At 41.3% G+C, this 13571-nt stretch overlaps 1 protein-coding gene across 1 annotated transcript; it reads right to left on the reverse strand.

Moving 5' to 3' along the window:
* Positions 1-1282: 1282 nt before the first annotated feature.
* On the reverse strand, positions 1283-11866 carry LOC126393527 (lactase/phlorizin hydrolase-like). Its single transcript, XM_050049717.1, has 14 exons — positions 11314-11866; positions 10100-10127; positions 8647-9334; positions 7908-8556; positions 6259-7809; positions 5524-5792; positions 5099-5389; positions 4803-5001; positions 3727-3917; positions 3507-3613; positions 3226-3357; positions 2801-3024; positions 2419-2655; positions 1283-1503 (listed from the first exon to the last, which is right to left on the reverse strand). Exons 1-14 carry the CDS (start codon positions 11864-11866, stop codon positions 1283-1285), a joined length of 5340 nt encoding a protein of 1779 aa, XP_049905674.1.
* Positions 11867-13571: the final 1705 nt, after the last annotated feature.

Raw genomic sequence — 13571 nt, forward strand, 5'->3', positions numbered from 1 at the left:
ATCCTGACAGACTCTGGGGTTTCAGATATTGAACAGACCCCTCGTTGATCGGAGCTGTTGAGGCGCAAGCAGGGGAGAGCATGCAGAACAGACACCCACCGTGCGTTAATACGTACAGCGTGTTGAGAAGATGGGTCGCCCTGGAGACCAGCCGAAGGTATCCTAGCAGGAGTGCAGAGAAGATGCGGATTTGCCCTGCGAGCCTCTTGTCAGGGAAGAGCTGTTTGTTTGGATCATGTTATTGAGTGGGAGAAACATGCAGGGACATGTCTGACTGACTCCTCCAGGCTGTGATGGTTTTCTAGCCAGAGGTCTTTGGTGGAACAGTGGCAACCAAAATTGTACAGGTGAGATTATGTTCTGAGAATTGATGATTCAAATCCAATGATCACATAGGGTAGTAGTGGGGAAAGTTTAGGCAAAAGAAAATTTAGATGTACTTGCAAGGTATTAAATGGATAAATGAAGTCCTTTATTAGTCCCGTTGGGAAATTCTGTAAGCATTGCATCAGCATGAGGCAGGTTAGAGTGTCAGAGCTCAGCAAACCCTCCAATTAAATGCATCTTTACCAGGATCTTAGATACAGCTTTGATCAAAGTGGTAGTATAACAGCAAAATGTATACATGAAAAATAAATGAGTATAAACCCTGCTATATAGCGTGATCTCTATTTTCTTGATTTACCAACTTCAATCCATACCCTTCTTTTGCTTTAGCATCAGTGAAATATTCATATTCCGCAAAAGTAAAACTGTGGTGGCAACAGCAGCATCACGTCCAATGTTCACATAGAAAATGATTCACTGGCGCCCTCCAGAGGTCATTTATTGATAGTGACACAGGAATCAGAAAACCTCACAAATGAAGTCTTTATTAATATCAAATAAATATTGAAAACACTCAAGAAGCAATGATCACAGAAGTAAAGGTACATTTTACCAATTAAATTAGGGTTCACAGTCTTTAAAATGTTTGATTTCACCTTCCAAAAATCCTAATTTCTTTGCACTTTGTAAAAAATATATTATAATTGTATGCCATTATTTTCAAGTGCCTCAATAAGAAACTGAATCTGTCATTTTGGGGGGAAAAAAGTCTTCATAAATCTTGGGTCTTTCTCTTTTTTCTGCACCTTTGGGAAGTCTTCACATACAGACAAATTGCCCTAAAACTTTAAACAACACAGCTGTTCTATATAATTGTAAGGTTGTAAAAAGGCCCAGAAAAGCTACCAAAAAATGGGACTAGTTATGGAGATATCCCTTCTTTCCTAAACTTTCCTCACATTCTCTCCATCTTTAAGGATGCCACCGCTGCTTTCTTTAACTTCCTCTTTGTTTTCAAGAGCCCATATACAACAAAGATGACACCAAGTACAGTTATGAGAAGGAAAACAAAAATTACATAAAGTGCAACTTCAGCATCTTGAGTTGAAAGCTCCAGACCCAGGAAGTCTACCATGTTCAGGGGCTGAACAGGGACAGTTGTATGGACAGTGTTCCCTGGTGTGTTCGTAGTATGGACAGTGGTCCCTGGTGTGCTGATAGTAGGGACAGTTGAAGCTGTTGAAAGAGAGGGAAAAGAAATAACAGTCTTTATCTTATATTTAGTGTTTAGACCAGATCTACCGTCTGTTTTAAAGGGAAAGTTAATGCCTAAATCAAAAATATATTTTTCCTCTTACCTGTAGTGCGAATTATTAATCTAGATAGTTTGACCGTATTACTGCTTAGGAGGAAGTGTGCATCTACTGCTAGCTCACCTAGCACCACTGAGCTAGCTAAAATTACAACTCAGCCGAGGAGGACGGCATTTATGTTTACATCTAGCGCTGTCACAAACACAAACTTCTCGTCAATGAGTAGATGCCTGCTCCCGGTTGGTGGGTGAAGTTTGGAAGACAAAATAGTCCCTACATAAAAATGCTCACAACAAGGTCTGTGGATTATCTTGAGTACCCGGGTCATGATTTATGGAAAGAGACATTGTTGTTGAGTTTTTCAAATGTAGTTTTTGGGGCTCTGAGCACCATAAGCCGAGTGCCATCTAGTTCCGTTATATTGGAGAGAAGGCAGACATCTCTACAGCCAATCACTCAAGAAATGGAATTGGTCCTTGGTCTGTAAGGGCTTAGGGCTTGAGTCAACGAGTCTGTAAGGGATCCATTTGGGAATATCTTTGACACTTGGCAGCTCATACCAAAACAATCCAGACTGATAAATAGCACTATAGGTAAGAGGAAAAATATGAATTTTTGATTTCGGGGTGAACTGTAACTAAGTTTTTGTCCTCCTCGTGTATGATCTGCATGCCATTTTAAGTGTGTTTCCACACTCTCTAGAATTAAAATCGAGAGGAAGTATCCCCTCCTAAATCCCACAATGATTTTTGAATCTGTGGACTTAGCATTACGTTACCTTCAGGTGGAGGGTTCAAACAGTCATGGGGCCCAAGGGCTGGGTCTGGGAAGCCATTGCAGGTGATGATGGTAGCGTAGCGAGACGCTGAGTTTTTAGGGATGCGTGGAAGTGTGGGGTTTGAGCGGTTCACGTAGAAAAGTCCAAATCGCTCAGAGAAGCCAGCGGCCCACTCAAAGTTATCCATTAATGACCAGGCTGTATATCCTCTCAGATCAACTCCATCCAGAACATGGGCTGAAAGATAAGCAGTAATGGACACATTAAACATACATCTATTTACCTAAAAATGTTATCTCTTATATACCTCTACATTTAAATGTAAGATGCAGATAAATTCCCATAATTCCACCTAATACTTGTTTTTTATTGGCTGTGGTACCTTTCAGGGCCTGGTTAATGTAGTTTTCATAGTAGTGTTTTCTGTGAAGGTCATTCAAGTTCACTTCTCCTCGTTCTGAGATCCCATTCTCCGTGACATAGATGGGTGGGTTTCCATACTCATCCTTGATAAACTTGAGGATTTTCCTAAAACCAAATGGTGTGATCTTCAGCCAGAAGGAGCCAGACTCAATCCAGGTGCGGTCATGGGTGGTCCCAGTGCCCCTGGACATTGGATTGGACACAAGCTCAGCATTAGTTAAATATGTGATATATAGTTCTACTTTGTGTTGTCATGTAAACAGACAGCTGAACATATCAAGGAGTGTGGCATTTTTCCCTCTTGTGTCACAAATCCAATGCTTAGGTAAAGCGTGGTACAAAGAAAGCATCCATATCTGTGTCATTCTTTAAATTCAAACCTACCTGTCACCTTCATAATCCTGCTGTTTTCCCAAATCAACTGGGTAAGAAAGAACCGTCGTGTAATGGTTGAAGCCAAAGTAATCATGGGTCCCTTTGATCCTCTTGATTTCCTCAGGTGTGAACTCAGGAAGCCTTTATGAGAACGAAGAGTCTTTTTTTAATGGTGGAAGTGGAAATAGAGTATGGCAGAATGCATTTATTGACGAAGGCTTCAACAACAGTTGTATTTCAAACTAAATTGATTTCTGTGCTTGTGATGGTATAAACTATTTTTCATTTACCGTGATTTAGGGAGACCTGCAGCGAGGCTTCTTTTACGAATAATTGTTTTCATTATGTCAGGATAATCACCGTTGAAGATGGGATGGGCAAACCAGCCAATGAAGAACTGCAGAGATTGTGTATCAAAAAAAAAGTACATTATATGTTTATTAAGATGAATGAAGGTGAAAAAAAGGGTAGTGATAGACCCAGTTCTGGTGTCATCATTTATTTGTCTACCTGCAAGTAGCGCTTGGCTGCATCCACATCCTCCTGCTTATATGGGTTCTTTGGCTCTGCCCAATCAGAATTTATGGTAATGGAGATGATGCCACCCTGTGTTGCACGGTACTTGTCATTGTAGAGGTGCCAGACTTCAGCATGGGCCTTAATCAGGTTGTGAGCTGCAATATACTGCTTACCCACAATGCCTGAAACATTGTAGATGTATGAGTGTTAATAACAGTACCATCAATCACATTTGTCATCATACAGTCTAGCTTTTCAAATATAAGCCATGTACAACTAATAGCCCATGTACAGCATATGTTTTTGTGGTTTGGAATTGCTAACGGGATCTAAAAGTTAAATGAAGAAGAAACTACTCTATCATACGCAATCAGCTGAGTAATCATAAGTTGAATATTGATTTTTAAAAATCACACCAATACATTTCTTACATCCAATTATTAGTAATAAAGTTTTTACTTAAAAATAATCTTCAGTGAAAACATTCCATTGGTTTTGTCCCAGCCAGCATGCCCATGTGGACCCAATATGGGTTACATGCAGGTTACGTGGGAAGGTTCAGGGTGGATTTACCTGTGTCCCATTTAAATACAACAGAATGGGGCTATAGTACCCAGTGACAAGCCCTGAAGCCCACCTAGGCTGGGGTGGCACCTAGCTTCCAAATTGTGCTTATCCGTGGGTTCCATGGTGGCCCCATGATTAATCGCCCATATGGGCTTCAAGTGGGATTTCATGTGGCTGAGGGTCAGAATGGGTGTTGTTTAAATAACCCACCTGGGCCCTGCTTGCAGCCAAGTCAAACCCCACATGGAGCTCTTTTGGACCAACATATGTGGGGCTACCATGGAACCCCCAATCAAATTTGATTGCAACCCCAACCCCAGCCCAGTTTGAATGGGCCTACAAGCAAATACTGGCTGGGATACAGCAAGAAATGTGATAGTGGTTGATAACTGAAACTTTAGGACATATAGCAACTGTGCTGATCTACACAAAACTAATGTTTTCTACAGTGTGAGATAAAAATTGGTTCATACTGGAAGAATATCAAGAGAAAGTTTTACCGGGAGCAAAGGTACCGTACCCATAGCCAAGGTTGGCTACAATGTAAGGTTCATTCAGAGTGATCCAGAACTTTACTCTGCTTCCAAATCGGCTGAACAAAACATCAGCATAATCTCTGAATCTCTGGACAATAGTTTCATTCTGCCAGCCCCCAACCTTCTGTAGAGCTAAGGGGAGGTCCCAGTGGTACAGAGTCACCTGTGAAACAGAAGAGAGGGATTTTGTACTACAGTTTTACGTAGTTTTCCAACAGGTGTTTTTTTTATGTTTGAGGCCAAACTGTAACAATGCTTACCTGGGGCTGAATATTAGCAGCTTCCAAGGCATCCAGTAATCTATGGTAATAGTTCAGTCCAGCTTCATTGATGTGGTTGTTTGTGCCATCAGGAAGTAGTCTGGGCCAGGATACAGAAAAGCGATAGTGGGTAACCTTCAACATCTTCAGCACCTCCACATCCTTGTCAATCTTGTTGTAACTATCACAGGCAATATCGCCATTGTCACTGTTGGCCACTCTCAAAGGAGTATGGGCAAACTTGTCCCAGATACTAAGTCCTTTTCCATGGGCTCTCCAGCTCCCTTCAATCTGAAATGAAAGACAAGTTGTTACAGTACCACACAGCCATGTTAACAAGTCCTTTGTGCTTCTTCCCACCAATGCTGGTGTAGCACAAGTGCACTGTGCCATTGTAAAATAGTGAATGTGTCAACATTGTTTACCTGATAAGAGGCACTGGCAGTACTCCAATTGAAAGTTTTGGGAAACTCTCCATAAAGCATCTTCTCATCATCTGGTAACGGGAAGCCATTGTCCTTCATGACTTGGTAATAATAGTGAGCAGAGCGCTTGGGTGTCCTTGGCCGGTTCAGGTTGGTGAAGTCTACATGGTGCAGCCCAAATCCTACTTTGTACCCACTGAGCCACTCAAAGGAATCCATGAGAGATGTTGCTATGTAACCCTTCACCTTCACACCATCAAGATTATGAGCTGTGCAAAATATGTGAGAGATAACATAATTAGTAATGAAAATTTGACATTAAAATAGGCGGTCTATATTGTGTCTTATATAATTCCACATCATGTGGTCACTGCTCCATGATCCATTTCCCATGCGATGGATAACGCCTCTGTATCCCTCTAATACGTTGCCGTATTTGCTTTACAATGATCTGAAATCAATTTTTTCACCACTTTGACTACCTTAGACTTGTGGTACTTTCAGTAACAGTCCCACCTCTCCATCAGTCCAAGCATTGCATTTTATGTAATGGTCATGTGATATACATTTTTAGGCATGTTAGCATGGACGGAGATGATTTCTGAAATAGTGCTAAACAAATTGTTAGGGTTTTAAATCACCATTCTAAAATTGAAATGTTTTGGTGTGGATGTGGCCTTAGGGACCTCATAAACAGTATGTTCTCAAGTTTCAGTAACTGATGTGTGCACTTACCCTTTAAAGCCTCATCAATGTAGGTTTTGTAGTAAAACACTCTGTCAATGTCATCAACTGTGGTCTTAATGTCTGTCGCTACTCCATTCTCACTGATGTAAATCTCTGGATCTCCGTACTCCTCTTTGATCCAGTTAAGGAGTCTTCTCAAGCCCCACGGTACAGCTCTCTGGTTACTGATGGCAGTAGTTGGTGAATCTTCTTCCTCTGCTTCTGACACGTCCTGGTCATATTCATAGGATTGAGGGGTTAGCCGAGCGGTGACATGGCTTACTATCTTTGTAGTGTAATGATTTACACAGAACATGTCAGCAGTTCCCTTTATGAAGCTCTTTTCTTCTTCAGTGAAAGAAGGTAGTCTTGTGTGTCTAAGACCTTGGAGTTCACTTTTGTTTCCAACTTGCCACTTCATTGCATCAGGATAGTCACCAGTCTTGAAAATGGGGTGTGCAAACCAACCCAACTGGAACTGCAGTGCGCGGTCAGCAGCCACCACTTCACGGGGAACGTTAACATCTTTAGGTTCAATCCAATCAGCATTGAGGGCAATGGAGACTAGACCACCTTGGGATTTGCGATACTTATCATCATATGTGTGGTAAGCCTTGGCGTGGGCTTTGATAAGGTTGTGGGCTATTCTGTATGGTGCAATTCCTGGATTCTTGACATTTGGGGGGATCTGTCCAAGTCCATAACCTGACCATGCAATTGTGTGAGGCTGGTTGAAGGTCATCCAAAATTTCACTCTGTCTCCAAAGGTGGCAAAGCAGTAGTCACAAAAGTCGTTAAAAATGTTAATCATGTCTACATTGTCCCAGCCACCGAGGTTCTGCAAAGCTTGAGGAAGGTCCCAGTGGTACAGTGTAACCATGGGAGTGATGTTATATGCTAAGAGGCCATCAATGAGTCTGATGTAGTAGTCAACACCTTTCTGGTTCAGAGAGGTACGCTGTCCATCAGGAAAGATCCTGGACCAGGACAATGAAAATCTGTATGATTTCACCCTGAGAGCTCGCAGCATGTAGAGGTCTTCTTCAAGTCTGTGGTAGCTGTCGCAGGCCACATCTCCATTAGCATTAGCGGGAATAGTGCCAGGTTTATGAGTGAATGTATCCCAGACGCTGGGGCCCTTCCCATCAGCATTCCAGCCACCTTCAATCTGGTAAGCTGAAGATGATACTCCCCAACTGAAGCCTTGTGGGAAAGTGCCGTAGTGGTAGATTTTTCTCTGAAATCTGGACTGGTGTGAGAATTTCTCCCAGACAACCTTTGATTTCGATGGAACCCCTGAGGATGATAAAGCAGTTGGACGGTGGGTAAGCTGCATCTCTGCCACTTTAAAAACATGCCGTTTGTGTGAACTAAATCCATTTTGCTTGATAACTTGAGAGTAGAAATACGCAGATTGCTTTGGGGTTCTTGGTCTGTCTGCATCTTCAAAGTTTACATTGTGAAGACCAAATCTTTGGCTGTAGCCTTGTTTTCCCTCAAATCCATCCATGAGTGACTGCACTGTGAATCGCTGTACATCCACTCCATCTAAGAAAATTGCTACAAAATGGACACAGACAACAGTACATTTAAGTGATTAAATGATTTCAACACTGTGTAAAAGGTGGTTTTCTATGAGAGAAATTCCAGACACTAACCTTTCAAGGCCTCATTGATGTAACTCTTCATGTACTCTACTCTACCGATGTCATTTAGGGTGTCTCCACTGTGCTCAGTAGGCATACCATTCCCAGTTATGTGGATAGGCACTTTAGTAACATTTAAGTATTCTGTGGAAATGTAGTTGAGAAGCCTTCTAAGTCCCCAAGGTGTAGAATAGATCCAGTCAGAAGCTGTAGAGGACCATGAAGGGTCCACATGTGCCTCAAAGTCACCCACCCCCTGAGGACCAGGGGTGCAGCCACCAGCACTTTCGTTGACCAGCCGGGAGGTATAGTGGTTTAATCCCAAAAAGTCAGCTGTTCCACGTATTCTCTTGCTCTCTACAGGAGTGAAAACTGGAAGTCTTGCAGGCACAGAGAGGGGACACTCATTTTTCTTCTGTTCTATCTGAGTCTTGAGTGTTGCAGGATAATCTCCATCTACAAATATGGGATGTGCAAACCAGCCCAGCATGAACTGCAGGTAGCGATCTGCAGCTGCTATGTCTTCAGGTTTGGAGGGGTCCATGGGCTCAGCCCAGTCAGAGTTCAATGCAATGCCCACTTTCCCTCCTTGTGTCTTCCTGAACTTGTCATTGTAGACATGCCAGGCCTCAGCATGGGACTTGAGCATATTGTGAGTAGCCTGCAAACATAAAGGAAATAGTGAGGTAAACATATAAGAATGGCTGTGTGTCAGCATGTATTACCATTACAATAATAATATTGCTCTCACCTGATAGGAGGCAACCACATAGTCTTTTACTCCAGGGGGATGCTCACCAGTGCCATATCCAGCATGGCTCACCACCCAGGGGCTACTGAATGTGTTCCAGGTCTTGACCCTGTCTCCAAACCTGAAGAAGCAGAAGTCTGCATAGTCCTTGAAGGCTTCGACAATGGAAGCATTGGTCCATCCACCATAGTCCTGGAGTGCCTGGGGCAGATCCCAGTGGTAGAGAGTGACAACAGGTTGTATGCCGGACTCAATGAGAGCATCGATCAGCTTGTCATAGTAGAGAGCCCCTTTCTGTGACTGGCTGCCCCGGTGGCCTGAGGGGAAAATACGGGCCCAGGAGATGGAAAACTGGTAGGTGTTGACATGAAGACCTCGCAGCAGGTAGACATCGTAATCCACCTTGTGGTAACTGTCACAAGCAAGATCAGCTGTCTGATTCTCAAAGGCTAGGCCATCATGACCAAAACGATCCCAAATGGTCTCTCCCTTCCCATCTTCTACCCAGCCACCTTCAACCTTGAAGGATTCACTGGAGGTGGCCCATTGGAAGCCAGAGGGGAAGGATTCATTCAGGAAGGCATCTCGCTCAGATGAGGTCTTAGAGGCAAAGTTGCTCCAGGTTTTGCAGTAGGTCGTGGAACATGATGATGTTGGAAGATTGTTTCTGTCATTTTGATGTGTGTGACTGAAAATGAAAGGAACAAGGTGTTAATAATTAAAGTTATGGCAGATGGAAATAGTAGGAGAAATCCAACAAATATATTTTTTCATAGACTTTTGGTTTAGTTTACAGGTTGAATTAAGCTGACAAATATTTCTTTTTTGTTTTCACACTTTCAGCTTGAGTACCAGTTTAGGTGGTTTACAAATTGTGAATTACTGTATGTATTCTGAATTGATTCCTGAATACACTTTTTTGGCTGAACCACCCCACTTCTTATAATTTTGTGCTTCACAAATATACACTCACAAATTGTGAAAGAGACAGGTCTAGATATATTGTAAATCCTTCATTGTCTATGTGTACCACAACCTTTTTGGGATGCTGTCAGCTGGACGTAACATATCCTCCAAGTCAAATCCAACAACAATTTGGTCTCCATCACTCAGCGCTGCAAAAGTAAAAGAATAAATGATTTAATGCCATGTGTCCTTCATTTTTATTAAATTGCATCCTTGAATCCTTGAACCTGCAATGCCATTTTTTATGCAGACTATCTCAGATATTAAATTTAAAAAAATGATTGAATGGTTGAATGGTTGAAAATGGTTGAATATGACTACCTAACAATATCAGATCAGGATTTTTGACAGGAAGGCAATAAAAAAGACTGCTCTTTTATACAATTTGTCTACAAACTTTTGAGTTTGAAGAGCACTTATAATTCTCATTAAGGAAGCGATTGCATCTAATTTCTCTAGGGTTGTGACTCTCGATTGATCTTGTTACCTTTCAAGATTCTGGTATCTGACAGGAACTGATAAGGAGAACAGTTGATGATGTTCACCTCATAAAAGAGAATGGGTTTGTGTCCACACATTCCCTGTAACAAAACATTAATGTTCAATACAAATGCATGTAACTGAAAAATTCCCAAAGTAAGATAGTAAGGGCTGATAATTTGCAATCTATACAGCTGAAGACTGAACATACCAAAACTATTCTCAGTTCCTCAGCCGGGTTTTGTCCAGCAGTGCAGTCATATTGAATTTTAATAGAGAGGAAATCTGAATATTTCTGAAAAAGAGATACAAGTGTGAATGAATGGAAGAGGCACAACACTTTTCCCTGGTGTAAATGACATTATCACACAGATTTATCTATTTGGAGAAGCTGACATAATTCCTTGCATTGCTTTTATTCTTTCTTATGCTTATGTTCTGTGTGACTATGTGATCTTACCAGTACTTGAGTGTCACTGATGACTGGGACTTTACTGGCCTTCACCCCAACTGATACTCCTCCATCTGAAACACATGGCATGTTAATTCAGTTATTTATCTTCACTTTTCCTGGAGCCACATTCTCCTTTCCCCTGCTTTACACCTTTCCCTTATCATGACCTTTGGTGTGGTGAACAGATATGGAAACCGTTATCTCATCAAGCGCCGCCATAATTACTGTGAATCTAATAAAGATGGACAACTACAAAGCTACTCTTCATGGTCATAGTAATTATAAGTACATAGTGCTGTAATAAATTATGTAAAAGTGGATAAACAGGACTTTATTGGTGTCTATATTTTTTGTCAATAAGCCCGTATTCTAAACGTATCATCCATAAAAACTGATAAAGTATCTATCTACCTGCCTTTTACAACTATCCCAAACCTTTGAACATTTTCACAGGTGCCAAATGCATCATGTAAAATTTAAGGTAAGGTGTATGAACTGATGTGCATAACATCTCCATTTGATGTCAAAGTGCAGCATTTGTAAAGCTTCAGTATTTTTTGGGAACAAATGCTTTGTATATCATACAGTGTGGATTTTTTCCCACATTACTTAATGGGGAAATTTAAGGGAAAAGTAAGAGCATGAGAAATTAAAACTTAACATTTTTGTTGTAAATACATAAACAGTTTTTGATTCCTGTTCCATACAAGCTACACGTTTTATACAAGAAATCATTTATCTTCAGCTGTAAAACACTGATCTCTTACCTCTCCCAGGAAACAGTCGGTGGTAACAGTGGTAGACACTGATGTGTGCGTCAAGGGCGCTTTGCAGCTCAGCATCCCTTAGCTCGTCCAAGCTGCTCAGTGTCACCCAGGAATCTGCCAGCTCTCCAAACTCTCCAAAGACAAACTCTGCATACTGATGAAACATCTCTACCAGCTCCTGGCTCTCCCAGCCTCCATACCTTGATCTCAGAGCATCTGGCACTGTGGATCCATGAAGGACGACCAGAGGCTGAAGGCCCACCTCCTGCAGCTGTCTCAGCAGAGTCTGGTAACAGGTAACCACATCCTGCTGGGGCTGGCTGGGGAGGCCTGATGGTAGGAGTTGAGCCCATGACAGCGGCACTTTGAAATGAGTCACCCCTCTGCTCTGGAGGTACTCAAAGTACTGTTTAAAACCTGGAGGTACAGGATGACTGCAGTCAAATGCATCCAACGCTTCAAATGGTTTGCCATTCAGGTTTTTCACCTGACTGGCGGTCCTGGGACCTGCAAGAAACATGGCCTGATGTTGATCATCATGTTTCTGGCACATGCAGCCATACACAGTGATCAAACACACACAGAGAAGTTTCCCCAGTAATGACATATTGTCTGTGGGGTAGAACTGAATGAGACTTTGGATGGCTAACCTTTTATAGTAGCGCTGTTTACAAGCTTGAACTTTCAGTCAGACCAGAGTTTCATAATTGACACTCCTGCATGCAGGGGTCACCACTGCTGTGATAATTTATGACGTTTGACAAGAGTGGTCACAACCTTGAATGCTTCTGATAAAAGGGTCAAACAGGAGACAGAAGAGATTTCTGATTAAAGGGGGGAAATGTGTGTCTAGGTCAAGCAGGAAATTCCAGGAAAAAACAACAACTTACTATTGGTTTACTAAGTGTAATATTAAATGTCTATAGAGTGATAGTTTATTGTATGTAAGATTTGTGTGTTTAAATTGATGTCAGTTGTTAAACCACTATTAAACTAAGCATAAAGATCTTTATAGTGTACAGCATCTTTCGTTGTGTCGTTTGAATTTGACTTTGATAACGATTTCATAGTGTGGCAAACACACAATATCCTGTATGGAATATTTTTTTCCTCTTAAATAACTACCTAGCTCATAAATTGATAGAATATTGCTTGAATTTTTAGTAGACCATAATATTTCATGGAGGTCAAATACAATATATTAAAGATAATGATTATAATAAGATGCTTTATATTACTGTAAAAAATAAAACAAAAAAATATACAAAGAATTCTTGCACCATATAGAAGCAATACGGACGTCAAAGTTACAGCATTAAAAACATTAGTGCACCAGTTCCTGTTTGTTTGCACAGGGCATCAGGGTAAACATATACTTGCAGCAAAATAGCAGAAAGTGATTTAAAAAGTTTTTTCGAGTTACGCAATATTCAGGGCAGTGCTGGTAGTGGTTCCAATGTTGTGTGTTATAAATTTGGCAGTTGTAGTAAAATATTTCCATGAATCAAATTCCCTAACAATAAAAATTTCAGGATTCTCCAGTAGGAAGTGTTTTTGGTTGTTTTGCTTCACATCCTTCACTGACACAACATGTTTTAGAGTAATGAGCTTTAATACCAGCTATGTAACATTTACCCATCGTTGTATCTGTAATACTCAAGGAGGTAGAGGTGATTATTTTCTTGTAGAAGGGTCATCTATCATTTAGAAAAAGTACCTTCATGTATTAGTGTTTCTTTATCGGTAATCTTTGCAACAAAATGAGCAGACAGACTCCACAACAAGCAAAATGTCTTCAGGTCTGTCTGTGCAACACGGTTGATAATGCATACACAAAAAAACCTTTCTGGAAACAAGTTAACTCTTTTTATTACCTCCGCCNTGATTATTTTCTTGTAGAAGGGTCATCTATCATTTAGAAAAAGTACCTTCATGTATTAGTGTTTCTTTATCGGTAATCTTTGCAACAAAATGAGCAGACAGACTCCACAACAAGCAAAATGTCTTCAGGTCTGTCTGTGCAACACGGTTGATAATGCATACACAAAAAAACCTTTCTGGAAACAAGTTAACTCTTTTTATTACCTCCGCCAAGGAGGTTATGTTTTCGCCGGCGTTGGTCTGTTTGTCTGTTTGTTTGTTTGTCTGTACTCGTACTCGTACTCGTCGTCCTCCGCTTATCCGGGTCCGGGTCGCGGGGGCAGCAGCCTCAGCAAAGAAGCCCAGACAGTCCTCTCCCCAGCCACTTCCGTCAGCTC

Source organism: Epinephelus moara, chromosome 7, assembly GCF_006386435.1.
Source record: "Epinephelus moara isolate mb chromosome 7, YSFRI_EMoa_1.0, whole genome shotgun sequence".
Lineage (NCBI taxonomy): Eukaryota > Metazoa > Chordata > Actinopteri > Perciformes > Serranidae > Epinephelus > Epinephelus moara.